The sequence below is a fragment of the Asparagus officinalis genome, chromosome 5 (assembly GCF_001876935.1).
Source record: "Asparagus officinalis chromosome 5, Aspof.V1, whole genome shotgun sequence".
NCBI lineage: Eukaryota > Viridiplantae > Streptophyta > Magnoliopsida > Asparagales > Asparagaceae > Asparagus > Asparagus officinalis.
Genome location: NC_033798.1, coordinates 14,549,164 through 14,564,943, shown reverse-complemented (window position 1 = coordinate 14,564,943; position 15,780 = coordinate 14,549,164). Strand labels below are relative to the sequence as shown.

The following is a 15,780-nucleotide window of genomic DNA, read 5'->3' as shown; positions in this document are numbered from 1 at the left end:
GGTTTTTTTTGATATATAGTTGTCCAAAGTTAATGGGTTTTTTTTTCTGATATTTAGTCTTCTTATTAGTTGTATATAACTATATATAGTTATATGTGTCTGTATATACAGTTGTATGTATATATAGTTATATATGTCTGTATATACAACTTTTACAAATTTGGAGCTTATCTTAGAAAAGGTATATAAGCGAAATGACAATCGGTACTATACTAGTACTACTCTCTGAATGAATTCTACAGCTGAAAATTTGTCGAACTTTTCATCAAGGCGTTGAGGTTACTTGTCTATTTGGTCGGAGTTTTTGCTGCCTGGTAGGTTGCCCATTGCAACATAAACTACAGTTACAATATTATTTAGCAAAAAATATAGTTTTGCAGTTAGTAGTTGTTTTGTTCCGTTGTTTTTTTTTTTTTTTTGAAAGTTATAAATAGGGTGAGGGTCCCTGTTCTTGATATATATATATATATATAAATATGATTGAAAATATTTACATGAACAAACACTACCACATAAATGATCTATTGCAACAGTTAAGGCGCAACGGTTTTAACTGTTGCGTTAGAGATCTATCGTAACGGTTTTCAGTGTCTAATACAACATTTAATGAAAAACCGTTGCCATAGACTTAATAATTGTTCATGGGCTTAATAATTGTTAGTGGCATTTGAGGTTTAGTAAAGCCCATGGTTTGACCGCACCGCTTAAACCCCACCGCTTAAAGGAAATCTCTCTCTCAAATCCCTAAAATCGCCACCGCCATGGCCAAAAAATTCCGTCGCTGAATTCGTCTCTCTCTCTCAAAAATTCCGCCATGGCCTAAAATCGGCGATCTCATCACTGAATTCGTCGCTGTGTTCATCGTGGATCTCATCTCCTATCTCCTCTCCGATATCATCTCCTACTCTCGTTGGTCTCGTCGCCGTTTTCAGTCAGCGCCGGAGTCCATCTTCTTCATTATTCGTCTCTCTCTCTCGTTACTCCAGAAATCGAGCCCAGTCCTCGCCGGAGCTTTCTAGGGTTTCAGCTGGTAAGATTTCTGGGGTGTGTTCGAAGTTGCAGGTCCTGTACATTTGACATCCGTGGATTGGTAAGATTTCTGGGGCGATTCTTTAATTTGGCATTCAATGTTACTTCTGCTGTATTACTAATTCTTCAATCAAATACTAAACATAACTCAATATCTTAAGACTATTGCTCGAGGTTCCCCGTGAAAATTTTTGGAACCAGAACTGTGTGTTCTCCAAATCCAGGACCAGATGAAATTTATGGTAGAAGTAAGTTAGTATTTAACATTTGTTGTAGTAGGAAAGCATAAGTGCTAATATTTATTTGCTATGTTGAACCATACGGCTGAACTGATATGAAATGTTGTATATGACCTTTAACCGCTAAATTTGTCTCCTCCTAAGTACTGCAAAATTGCAAAATTGAAGCACAACATAATTGTGTTTTTGGGAATGAATGGTGAAACTAACTCAAGAATTTTCATGCACCTTGATGGTCATTTCTTTACTGTTAGAAACAATGCATAGGCACATACAGGAACCCTGTTCTTGAAGGATTTGCTGTGCAGAAATGTGAAAAATGCTTACTGCACTATGACTAATCTTATTTCACTTTTCCCTCTTTGTTCATTTTTGTGAGTCTAATACAGCAAATGTCATACTGTATACTTTTTTTTAATAATCTTCAGAATAGTACTGTTGTAGCATATATGACTTGCAATGTAACTGCTAATATAAAAAGAAATCGGCTTATATAGGATACAATCTAATGAAAATTGTTATTAATGGCAACAAGAGGATTGATTTTTACAATTTATTAATCACAATATTTATATGTAGTTATTAATAGTGTTAATCAATTTTTTCTTTCTTCAGACCATATAATAAATGGCGGAAAACAGAGATTGGATGTATAATGCTCCTAGAGTGAGTGTGGAGTTCATTAATAATGTCAATGACTTTCTTGAGAGAGCATTTGCTAATGGAGCAGTAGGGGATGAAATATGTTGCCCATGTCGCATTTGCTGTAATCGTTTTTGGTATAGTCGTGATGTTGTTTATGATCACCTTATTGTCAAAGGATTTGTGGAGAATTATTATGATTGGTTCTTTCACGGAGAGGGTGTGTCATCAAGGATGGATGTTGATGACAATAATTGATAATCATATTTTATTACAATTTTATACCCTTATTATCTATTTTATATGAATAAATATACCACTTTTTTCTAAACTCTCTTTTATCATCCGGTTGTATCTTCACAAGTGCATCCATGGCCTAAGCAACGAGGCATTTGATGATTATCTAGCTATATGGAGAGAGGCAATTCCTGAAATAAATCTACCAAAGTCTTATTATGAGGCCAAAAGAATTGTGAAGGATTTGGGCCTTGATTACAAGAAGATACATGCTTGCCCTAATGATTGCATGCTTTACCGTGGAGAAGATGGAGAAAAAGTTGCTTGCAGTAAATGTGGTGAAAGTAGATGGAAGGCAAATAAGCAGGGTGTTCCAGCCAAGGTTTTAAGGTATTTTCCTTTAAAACCTAGAGTTCAAAGACTATTCATGTGTTCTCAGACTGCTGAATCCATGAGCTGGCATGCAAAAGAGCGTCTCCAGGATGGGAATCTAAGGCACCCAGCAGATGGCAAAGCATGGAAGGATTTTGATTCCAATCATCCTGATTTTGCACTAGACCCTCGTAATGTGAGGCTGGGCTTGGCTAGTGATGGGTTTAATCCATTTCGGACTATGAGCATTTCGCATAGCACATGGTCGGTGATCTTGATAAATTATAATTTACCACCCTGGATGTCTCTAAAACCAGAATATTTCATGTTGTCTTTGCTTATTCCAGGGCCTCAGTCCCCTGGGAATAATATCGATGTTTACTTGCAACCGTTGATTGATGACTTGAAAGAGTTATGGGTAGTCGGGTTGCTTACTTATGATGCTTCAAGTAAACAATCATTTTATGTTCGTGCGGCTTTACTTTGGACTATAAGCGACTTTCCAGCATTTGCAATGTTGTCCGGATGGAGTACTAAAGGGAAGTTGGCTTGTCCTTGCTGCAACTATGGCACTTGTTCGCAATATTTAAAATACAGTAGGAAAATGTGTTACATGGGTCATCGTCGATTTTTGAGTGATAATCATCCATGGCGGTTAAATAGAAGAAACTTTAATGGCCATGTTGAGTTAGGAAAAGAACCTGAATCATTATCTGGGATAGAGATTATGGAGGAATTGCGTGGCTTTGTTAATGACTTTGGGAAGAAACAGAAGAAAAAAAATAGAAAAGGGCTGTCCATGGAAAAAATGTCAATATTTTTTGATTTGCCTTATTGGGAGCAGAATACATGTATATTGTTATGACAAGGTAGATTTTAACTTGTATATTGTTATGTCATTGTAGGAGAAGTATTCAATTGTCGATTTAGGACGAAAATGGACCTTGCAAACAATTAATAGTGCATGGAGGCGGTGGAAGTGCTTGCTGAAACGTCAATACTTTACAGGTTTAAAAAATGATGGAGAAAGATGGAAAAAGCGCCCCAAGACTGTTCCCAAGGATCAATTTAGGGCTTTACTAAAGATTTGGCATTCTCAAAATGCAAGGGTAATCTTTTTCTCCTTTAGCATGTTCGTTGTTCTGAATATTTCTATATAAATAATGTAAGCCAAGTAGTACCTAGTGCTTAAATCAGGCTAAACATATATAGCTTGATAAGTATCATTATACACAGACATATATCAACTATAGTCTTTATTATATGTCATCAGAAAAATGTGATCCCAGAAACTGCTTGGTCCTATTTCATCTCTGATAACCATCCCAATATACAAAGAAAGAAATGGCTATTAAAATTTAGGAAGAAAAATGCATATATGGAGTTGCAATATTAACTTTTATATAATTGACACTTAGTGGGTTAGGAGAATATGAATTGCTTCATTCGGTTTGCTTGCCTAAACATCCAATTACCTCATTGTTTCTCTATTCAACTAAGCTACAATAAAGCTTCATTGCCTGGTGCACGTTCAAACAAATTAAAGCCTGTTTTTTTCACTCCAAATTCAGTAGTGAAAAAGACAAGGAAGCCCATATAGTTAATTTATTCAATGTTTTGACAGCAACCTCAACAACCCTCAAAATAGATTTCATGGTTATCCCTCAAACTTATACTTCTTGCATAGTTCTATTAATATGTATGATTGTAATGAAATGTTTTGAAACCATCGTGTTAGTGTGAGATTTATGATGCATCATTTGAGATTTAATTAATTATATTTACAATCGAGACAGTACCACTCACATAGCCACTATTAGTCTACTTCTCATAATACATTTACTAATTCCTTTTTGTTACTTGGTGTGGATGGAGCCAAAGATTGAACCATGTGAACGTTATGCAACTCCTTGCTGTCCCTCTTATTAATGTTCTCTAATGAATTTGTGTATTTATATAAGCTTTAAGTATATTTCAGCATTAGCTAATGTTTTAAGTAGCATTTTGGTTTTATTATATCCATTTTCTTCTTAACAGAAGTCGTAATTATTGTGTTTCATTCGATCACCAACATCACTGTAGGGTATCAATTCCGTTGTTGTTCCTCAAAGTATTGTTAAGAATATTGTTGTGTGACCTGAGCTTGATTTTTAGTTTCTTTTACTTATTAACATGACACATGTTTATTATGTTTTTGTTCACACGTCACACGTACAGTTGTAGTGTATCAATCAGTGTACACTTATGGTTCTCTACATTTTTGTTCTGATACTGCAGATCTGCGTTTATATTGGGGTGTTATTAATACTTGTTGAGTTTTTTGTTTGAGAGGTGTATTTTCATATGGTTAGCCTTGATATCATCCTGATCTTGTGCTATGCAGACTTGCAGTTATGCATGTATGCTTGATTGTACCTGTTGCTCATTGGTAATGGAAAACTATTGTCCTTTGACCAAAAACTATGCTATATTTCTTATTAACAAACAGCTACTAAAGAAGACTACCTCATAATTTTCTTTGGAAAAAGCTTGGCCTCCAAAATAGGGGTCAAAAAAAACAGCATTTATAAGTCTTAGTCTTGATGGTTACAGTGAAACGTCATTCATGGAATAATTGCTATTGCTCATTATGTAGGAAGAATTTATATGGGTTGGTATGAGCTCTCCTATCCAAAAACCAACAATTTTCCAACTTAAGCGGTTTATACTCATTACTAACTCCAAAATATAATGTCATTTCCCTTTTTCGTTAACTCTTGTGATGTTAAGTTCAAGTCTAAGATAACCTTACGAGAGTGAAATTACCTTGAACAAACTAAGTATGATTGTATAAAATTTAGTGATAAAGAAAACATTACTCTTCTGATTGGTTCTTTGTTCTTGTTTTGTATGCAAGTCATTGCTCGGCTGTGCTATAGCCATAGGCAACTACAATTTCCCATATCAAACCATAATTTTACATTGTAACATTGTCTTTGATGTCAAATTTTTGCTGATCTTTCTCAATCTTCAACAGATATGTGAAGGTTTGGAGTTCATTGAACAAGCACAGCATATGTTTCGTCAACAAGAAGATATGAAAGGGCACTCTCTACCAGGAAATATCTATCCATGTGAACCATTTACTTCGTTGAATTCTTCTGGAAACATTTATGCTTCTCACAAGAACATCAATTCATTGCATGATCTCATAAACAAAGAGCTGCGTAAGTCTGAGCCTTCAACTAGTTATACTTCTTCCAACCATTACTCTCTGGGATCACACAATGGGATCATTGATCCTTATCTGTCAGCAATTCCAGTAATCACCAGTCCACAATGTGCATCCACTGTTGTTAGCAACCCATTTTTCAGAATAAATTCTAGAACTAGTATGTCGTCTTTTCCTGTCACAAGCCAGTCTGTAACAGCTAGTTATGGTTCTAGCAATCAGTTCACTGCCAACTTAAATGCAAACAATTTGGCTAATGAACTAGCCACCTCAGCAGAACAAAGAATGTTGCCTGGATTGACAGCAAACTTACATTATTCTAGCTCTCATATGAACTCATTTCAATATCATTCTGGACACTCAATTTCATTATCTTCACCTGCTAAATCCTCGTCCAAATCATCCTCTATTGCCTCAGAGCTACCTGATAATTTCCTCTCTTTACCCCAAGATCCAGTGCCTGAACAATCTGCATCATTCCAACTCAAAAACCACGAGACAAGATCTCAGGTTGATCCATGTGAGCATAACATTCCAAGTGTTCAAAGTGAAGCTATCAGCTGCAGTCCATCAATTGATTTACCTAGCAAACCAGTTGAGATTTCATCTATAACTGGTTGTGATTGGAAACTGACCTATTCAAATGAACCGAGTCAGCTATTTTTGGATAACGACCTGTTTGAAGGAATGGAATTGGATCTGAGCCCTCGAATAGTAAGGCAAGAGTCTTGGGATGACATAATAACACCTATTGGCAGTAGCCGCTTCTCAAACTTGGGTACTAGTGTTTCAGACTGCAAATCTGAAATAGACAAAGAGTTGTTTTCTGGGTCAAGTTTTGAACAATTATTGGAATCAGTTGTCAGAGAAAGTGCCAATTCATCGACTAGTAACAGTTTAATCTCTCTTAATAATGTTGATTGTACTCAAGGAAACACAAAGCCATCCCCTTTATGTGAATTTAACTTCGACAAGATTATACAACAATTTCACGTGAAGAAATCTGCTACATGCATGAAAAGGTGGATTATAACACATAATTCAGTTAGACATTGTTTTGACAGAGATGTTAAATAAACATTTCAGTTAGACATTGTTTTGACAGAGATGAATTAGATTTCATTTATTTATTCCTTGCATAAAAGACATAGATGTTAAATAAACATTTCAGTTTTCTACAATGTAGAGCTGAATGCACCAACATGTAACACCAGATGCTTATCTATGATTTAGACATGCAATGAATGGCTAAATGATTGATATGTTGTTTCATTGTAGGAAAAGGAATTGAACCGGCCTCCTACAGATGCAGAAGTGTTTCTAGAGACTCGTAAAAAGAAGAAAAAAGCACAACCAGAAAAAACACTAGAAATGATTGATACATTGGAACAACTAACTCAAGAGCTAACTCAGGAACAAACTGAAGGAGAAAATGTAGATGCATGGCATCTTGTCAATAAAAAAGAACATCTTGGACGTGTGCGTCTCCGGGGACGGGCGGTCACTCAAAGCATGCTACAAAGCAATAAGGAGAAAGCTATTGATCCATGTGATCAAGTCCCTGAGTCAATTGTTCAAGCAATAACAAAGAAGGTGGTGGCCACTCAACAAGAGGAGATGAAGAGACAACAAGAAGCCCAAGCTACAAGTATGATTCAAACATTTGCAGATATGTTGAGTGAAGTAACTGGACGTCCAGTTAGTCCAAGCTTTGTTGACAGGTTTAAAGCGCGTACTAAACTTCCTGAAGAGGCTGCTAGTGTTCTAGATCATGAAGAGGCAAGTACCTTTTACACTTCGACATTTCTTAGCCTTCTTAGCTCTTGAACTGGTTTCTGTAGTGTTTTCTTGACTCGTTTCAGTTACTTCTTCTTTTTCCTCGTTGCTTTCTTCTCGCTCTCCTTTGTGTTCTTCTGCCTCTGATGTGGCTACATTCTGATTTTGCTACAGTAATAATATATCAGTGATTCTAATTGAGCTATTCTCCTTTTAAGTTCTGTCGAGCAAACTGCATTATGTAATAAAAGTGCTCGTACTGGGTTTAAGACATGCTGAATTCTGGTTTTATACATTTTGTGTTTTTCCGTTCTAATTAGGAGCTCAAATTTTTTAGAAGTTATAGATTTTCCAAGGGGAATGTATCATATTATCGTTTTATAATACTAAATTCTGTTTAGATATGGTAGAATTAAGTTTGTGTGTGCTAACTTCAAAATTGTTAACCCAGACAGGCGATTTTAGTTATTTCTGTTAGTTGATTTGACGTCAACTCATCTTTGGGAAAACTAAGATCATGATTGGTTAGAGCTTAGATGCAAGCTTGGGGATGAATAGGATTGCCTACTGTTTTTTCGAGTAAGAATATGCTTATATTGACGATATGACAAACCCAAGTTCTCAATATGCTTTAAGCTTTCACGCAAATGTTCTCCTAAAAAGAATGTTAATGAAAGTCCTTTGATCTATGGGAGCCAGCACATATACAAAATAATTGAGGGGTGGAGAGGGAAAGATTTGGAGCTACTCTGAAATCTTCTTGCAGGCAGAGAGGGAAAAAAACAAATAAAAATATGAGGGCAGTGGTCATAAGGAGGAGCAAAAGGGCCCAAGAGCTAAACCTCAGTTGGGGCTGCCCTCCCTTAGAAAGGGCTCTTGTTACAGGCTCCTTCAAACTGGTTAGGTGTGCCAAAACAGGAATTTGGGTGGAGAGTGAAGCACATGGTAGCACATGCATGCACACTTGAGCTCTCCCCACAACCTAACAGAAAGACCATAATGTTTAACCATAATGACATGTATGTACACTTGAGCTCTCCTAAAAAGAATGTTAAAGAATGTTAACAAAATATTTGATTGCATAACATGTATGTAGATATGATGTTTAACCATAATGACATTTTATTTTTGTTGATATTTTTTTGTCAAATCTTTTGCAGAAAATGGTTATTTGTAGTTCAAAAAATGTTAATGAAAGTCCCATACTTCAATGCAGGAATTGTCATTTGAATGAAAAGCAAAAGGGCTTGTTTGATGGAGACCCTTAGCAATCTGTAGCCACCTATTTTACTCAAATGGAAGGTTTTGATGCAGGTGGGTTATTTCCTTTATGTTAAGCTATTTATTTTGAATAATTGCAATATCTTTTTTCCCCAATTTTATTATTTCATGCTATTTCATGCTATTGCATTAGCTTTGTACTTGTAAACTCATAAATTTTATTAGGGGAATTGTTAATACAAACTACTATAATAGAATTTTGTCCAGAATATGTGGGTAACTGAAAGTTTGAAATACAAATATTAAGTAGAGATTGTAGTTTCTAGGTGCGACTAGGACGACATGAACGAAATTGAGCTTGGATAAAAGAAGACAATTATTATGCAAAGTGCATCTTTGATAGCATTTTAAGTATTTATTTTGTCCCCATGAAACAATTATTATGCAAAGTGCAGATCATAATCGCCTAGAAAAAAGAAGACATATCCTGAGTTGCATTTTCTTTTTCCCTGAGATGCTATTGAGCGACATTTTGTTGCATTGAAGTAGAAAAATTCATGTCCAGTCAGCGTGCTGGGTGTTATGATGGCGGTGGTTAGGGGTGAGGTTGTTGTATGAAAATCCGTCACCCCCAAAAAAATAGAGGGGGGGGGGGGGACCAGAGAAGTTAATGATTCTCGATAATGCCTCAGTTTGAATACTGGACCTCCATGCATTAGATTTTAGATTTTCTAACATCTGCTGAACTACTTTAGAAATTTAAGGTATTTTCCTTTCTAGAACCAACACATTCTGACGCTCTGAATACTCATCAACTTAAGAACTTCCTAGTATAAATTGCTGCTAAGATAACTTCTTTTGTATCTATGCGACTTTATTATATTTCTCAGATTTCAGTACTCTTGCAGGAGGAATCGGTATGCTTTATGTCTTGAGAATTTTTTGCTCCTTTCATCATGCTTCTGGTACTCATGGATCAATATGTTCTCTTAACTTCCTTTTCAAACATCTTTTTTCCCCAATTTTATCATGCATTAGATTTTAGATTTTCTAACATCTGCTGAACTACTTTAGAAATTTAAGGTATTTTCCTTTCTGGAACCAACACATTCTGACGCTCTGAAGACTCATCAACTTAAGAACTTCCTAGTATAAATTGTTGCTAAGATAACTTCTTTTGTATCTATGCGACTTTATTATATTTCTCAGATTTCAGTACTCTTGCAGGAGGAATCGGTATGCTTTATGTCTTAAGAATTTTTTGCTCCTTTCATCACGCTTCTGGTACTCATGGATCAATATGTTCTCTTAACTTCCTTTTCAAACATCTTTTTTCCCCAATTTTATTATCATCATTGCAAAAATTATGCTGATTCATGGAAATTTACACATGTACAGAAATGATGAAAGCCAAGATTGAGATTGATACTGACAGGTTCCTAGTGAGTATTTGACATTGAGGAACAAGTTTTTGGAAACAAATAGAGAATATAGTCTTTGACCGAGAAGTTTCATGTTTTGTAATAAAATATTGATGTACATTGTTTGAATGTTAGTCCGGTACGATATTTTCTGAGTTGAAATGTTGGTAGTGTGGATTTAATACTTTGTAGTTTTTATACTATACTGATGTATGTTGGCACTTATCATTATGGTTGATTATGCTCAACATAATCACTTTTATATTGTGTATTAAAATTTGATTTGGCCATGTTCTTAAAAAGATTGTCCAGGTAATTGAATACTATATTATTTTGACGTAGGAAACCAAGAACAGGTCCTATTGAGCTGTTGCAATAGCTCGATTAAAATCGTTGCAATAGCTCGATCAAAACCGCTGCGATAGCTCTATCCAAACTGTTGCGATAACTCAATCCAAACTGTTACGTTAGGTCTTTTAAAACTGTTGCAATAGCTCCAACTGTCGTCGTAGCTCTATCAAAACCATAGCTATAGCCCAAGAACATGTCCGATTGAGCTGTTGCAATAGCTCGATTAAAACCGTTGCGATAGCTCGATCAAAACCGCTACGATAGCTCGATTCAAACTGTTGCGATAGCTCAATCCAAACTGTTGCGTTAGGTCTTTTAAAACTGTCGCAATAGCTCCAACTGTCGCCGTAGCTCTATCAAAACCATAGCTATAGCCTACTAAAACCATTGCGTTAGGTCTTTTAAAACTGTTGCAATAGCTCCAACTGTCGCCGTAGCTCTATCAAAACCATAGCTATAGCCTACTAAAACCGTTGCGTTAGGTTTTTTAAAACTGTTGCAATAGCTTCAACTGTCGCCGTAGCTCTATCAAAATCATAGCTATAGCCTACTAAAACCATTGCGTTAGGTTTTTTAAAACTGTTGCAATAGCTCCAACTGTCGCCATAGCTCTATCAAAACCATAGCTATAGCCTACTAAAACCGTTGCGTTAGATCTTTTAAAACTGTTGCAATAGCTCCAACTGTCGCCGTAGCTCTATCAAAACCATAGCTATAGCCTACTAAAACCGTTGCGTTAGGTTTTTTAAAACTGTTGCAATAGCTCCAACTATCGCCGTAGCTCTATGAGAACCATAGTTATAGCCTATTAAAACCGTTACTTTAACTGCTTGCCTTTTAAAACCGTTGCGTTAGATGCGGGGGCAACGGTTCAAAAAACCGTCGCAATAGAGTTCAAAACCGTTACGGTAGAGGTAGGGCAACAGCAGCATATGAGGCGGTTTGAGAACCGTCGCACTTGCTCAAGGGCGACGGTTCCATGGCTAACGCAACGGTTTTGAACCGTTGCGTTAGAGAAAATATGTGGTAGTGTTGCCAAAAGGTTCACAGAACTTATCGAAACCCAAAAGACTTTAAAACTTTAAAAATTTTACAGAAAAATTCCTATATTTTACAAAATTCGTAGAAAAATTTAGATTTTAAAAATTTACAGAAAAATTCAGAATTATGGACATTTCTAATTTTTATAAAAAAATTCCCTAATATAATAAAATACCAGAAATCTAAATAAATTATAGAAGAAATAACCTTGAAACTTCAAAAGACTCCTAAAATTTCACTAATTCAGAATAGAACCATAGAACTTCACAAAATCTGGTTAAATGCTGTGAATCTTAATGAGGCACATATGGGTATTTCAATATAAGTCTCTTAAATTGTTAGTATTTTGTTATTAGTCCCTCAAATCTTCATATTTTGATGTTAGTCCCTCCACTTGCAAAAATATGTTGATGTTAGTCTTTGCGATTAATTAGGATAATGAATGACGAGGAAAATTATGTTATATTTAAATTTTTGAAGAAAAATAATAATTATGTCCCTCACTAGTAATACCCAAATCCCCATACCCATTAAGCTCAAGAAATGTAATAAAAGTCCCATACCAAATCCAATTTACAACTCATCTTCTCCAACGAGACAATAAAACATTGAGCTCCTCGACTAAGGTGATTATAATAATAACTAGGAATCCATCAGCCTAACATCAACCCTGATTCATATGGATTATGTAGATTATATCTATACATTCCACTCTTAAATTTATGTATTATTATGTGTGTAAACACTCATAAATTCTTTTTAATACTTTCCGTTGAATTTACTTTTTTTTTTTCGTTTTGATTGGCTTTCTTATTTTTCTGTTCACAGTATAAATTCAAGCTACAAAGCAATTATGTCCATAATGTAGTTATAGTAAAGATATAAACTGAAAAGAAATAAATAAAATATTTGCTCACATGCAATGCACGTGCATCCCAACTAGTAACACTTAAACACCTTATACTTTCTCCTGCCTTGCATTTATATACTTACACTTGTTTTGGGAACACTTATAAATCTTGAAATCGCCAAACCTTCTAAACTTATCTTATAAGTTTACACTTTCACTATATCTTAGATCTTCAATAATGACATGCTCCCCCACAAATCCTAGAAAATTGCATGCATATTAGTCCCTCAAATCGTATAGAATATTGCAAAGTGATCCCTATGTTTGTATTTGAAAAATCTAACCATGATTGGGTTAACTACTAACCCGATATCCATAATCGCCAAACTTTGATGTTTCAAAACTTTGTGAAGCTCAACTTTGGATTAAGGTTCTCTTCTTACCACGGAAGAAGAAGAACTAAAGTGGGTTTAGATTCTTTTAAGCGAACGTTAAGCTTAAACCCGTTAAGAAATGGGTTGGCCGGGGAGCATAATAGAGAAGTATATATACTAATCATTTTGCCTCCACTCCTTAGATAATGGAATATTCTTTTTAAATCTAATTAAGGTGATTTGAGGAAGACCATTTTGCAGCCTAAAGGACTCATTTTCGGCCAAATAAAAACAGATGACAATCATCAAAGTACGTATCCAAATAACTCATGTACACCAGAGTAGACCCATCAACTAGGAACAGCAATAAAAACGGACGACAACAACCAGACATTTCATCTGAATAACAAAAAGTTGCTTGAAGTTAACTTAAAAGGACCTCATGATATTAAATCATTCATGTACATTTATAGAAAGAGAATAATCCTACAACGATCGAATGATTGATTGAAATAGTACTAGCCTAGTAACCAAAATATTAAAGAACCAAGAATTTTAAACACCACATGGTATTATCGATCAAGCATTATTATCGGAGTTCTTCTTGGCCTTGCCAGTCTCCAGTGAGCCAACATGAACATCAGAATCCTCGATGAATCGGCACCAGAACCAGTGGTTTTTCCACACGAGAACCATCTCCTCAATCGGCACATTCTTCGTCTCAGGCAAGAAGTAGTAGATGAAGACCGTCATGATCACACACCATCCGGCGAAGAAGTAGAACAGACCAAACTTCATCTTGCACAGCATGGCAAGAAAAGCCTGAGCAACGATGAAGGTGAAGAACATGTTGACCGAAACATTGATACTCTGTCCTGCTGATCGAATCTCCAGTGGGAAAATCTCGCTCGGCACAAGCCACCCTAGCGGACCCCACGACCATGCGAAGGCGACGACATAGACGCAGATGAACATCACAACAAACACGGCATAGGTCTTGGGTATCACCGCCTCGCCGGTAGTACCGAATTTTATGGCAATCAAAGTCCCAACAATTGTCTGCGTAAAACCCATTAATTAATAAAGGACGTTTGAATATATATATAACTATGAACAATATTCCAAATTATAAGTAATTTGATGAAACTGTGGATGTAGTACTGCTTACCTGACCGATGATCATTTGCAGTCCGCCCTCGAGGAAGAGCTTGCGACGGCCAACCCTGTCTACAGCGAAGATAGAGACAAGAGTAGCGAACATATTCACAGTGCCAGTGATGACGGCAGACATGAGAGAAGCCTCATCCCCGAACCCAACGGTCTTAAACAGGACGGGAGCGTAGAACATGACGACGTTGATACCCGTGAACTGTTGGAAGAAGGGGATGAGGACGGACATCATAAGCTGAGGGCGGTACTTCCTCTGCATAATGTTTCTCCACGGGTGCTTGACGGCGCGAGACTCCTCGCTGGCGACGACAAGATCGTTGAACTCCTCGTCGATTTGGTTGGTGCCTCGGATTTTGCGGAGCATGGCGCGAGCTTTGTCCTCGTGGCCGCGCTCAATGAGGGAGTTGGGAGTGTCAGGGAGGACGAGGGACGCCATCCCCAGCCACCCTCGATCTTGGAAGTACCGTAGTTGATGAGGTTGGCAGCTAGGATGCCAATGGTTATCATCATCTGGAATCCGATGTTGAGCGAGCCGCGATATTTGGCAGGTGCCATTTCGGATAGGTAGACCGGCACCGACTGCAGGGAAGGTACGTACATTCAAGATAAAATTAAGAATCAACGGTGCATGCATGGCGTTTAATAAAACATGCATGTAATTAACAAACTCGCTTGTAGATGGTCTTGATCGATTTCTTGTTCGTTAGTACTATATATTTCGTTAATCTAAGACGTACGTATACATCAGAAACTCAACAAGGTGTAGGGGATTAATTAGTGCTACACAACAGTAATAGAGAGTATATATATGTGTAAAATGACATCACTCTACTGCATTAGAGATCGTGCTATAAGAGCATGCATGTTGACAGCAAAAAGGTATTATTCATGTCGGCCTGACGCATGTAAAGATTTCTAATTGCCAATTGTCGACGGTACGTTCATCTAAAAGAATCAATGAAGGTACATATAGGTACCGTAGAAATTGAAGAGTACGTGTTAATTGTGACATCAAGATGTATATATATTAAAATTAAAACCTAAAAGAAAGGAAGAAAGATAAATAAACAAATAAAGAGAGGAAATTAACACGCGTGCCTGATTAGCAAAGCCGACTCCAACACCGAGTAGCATACGGCCAACAATCAACATGGCGACATCCTTGGCAGCACCGTTGATGGCTGCACCAGCGAGAAAAGTCAAACCTCCGAAGAGCATGGACGGCTTCCTTCCGAAGGATCTCGTCACCGTGGAGGCCACCAGGGACGCAAGCAGAGCAGCAAGATACAGTGACGACGTGAACAAAGTCAGCGCCACGCTGTCAAACTTGCAGTACTGGTTGGTGCTCTGATCTGCCTTCTCCTTTCTGTACACGTCCGGAAAGAACTTTATCAGAAACGAATCCATCGACGTAACTCCTCCTGCATATCATTTAATAATAATAATAATAATAATTTAGAGAGGGACAGAGAGGGGGATTAAAAAAAAAATCAGAATCTATATATATATACATCGATATGTAGCTAGTAGATCAAACGGTGATATATATATATATACGAAAACAATTAATTAACGATCACATATTAATATTAACTAGTTTTAACTAACCTGAAATGCCGATGTCATAACCGAAGATGAGGCCTCCGGTGGCGGCGACGATACAAGTCATGGCCACATACCAGGTCATACCTCCCGGGTACTGCTTGCCACCCGCACCGGGGGCGTTTGTAAACCCTCCTCCACCCGCCATTAATTGAGAATATTTCAAAGGCTGCTTATATATAACCTAAAACCCTAGCTAGCTTTTTTCTTTCTTTCTTTCTTCCCCCCTAAGAATGAGAATAAG

At 36.8% G+C, this 15,780-nt stretch overlaps 3 protein-coding genes across 3 annotated transcripts; 2 read left to right on the top strand and 1 right to left on the bottom strand.

Moving 5' to 3' along the window:
• On the top strand, window positions 5,098–6,807 carry LOC109841549. Its single transcript, XM_020410511.1, has 2 exons — window positions 5,098–5,173; window positions 5,536–6,807. Exons 1-2 carry the CDS (start codon window positions 5,102–5,104, stop codon window positions 6,805–6,807), a joined length of 1,344 nt encoding a protein of 447 aa, XP_020266100.1. The 5' UTR covers window positions 5,098–5,101.
• Window positions 6,908–8,822, top strand: LOC109843145. The gene is made up of 2 exons (XM_020412078.1): window positions 6,908–7,509; window positions 8,723–8,822. Exons 1-2 carry the CDS (start codon window positions 7,102–7,104, stop codon window positions 8,738–8,740), a joined length of 426 nt encoding a protein of 141 aa, XP_020267667.1. The 5' UTR covers window positions 6,908–7,101; the 3' UTR covers window positions 8,741–8,822.
• LOC109843848 (sugar carrier protein C-like) lies at window positions 13,183–15,780 on the bottom strand. The gene is given in 5 exon segments (XM_020412811.1): window positions 13,183–13,823; window positions 13,933–14,372; window positions 14,375–14,513; window positions 15,033–15,355; window positions 15,543–15,780. Coding segments are annotated over 5 exon segments (1,524 nt in total). The 5' UTR covers window positions 15,685–15,780; the 3' UTR covers window positions 13,183–13,343.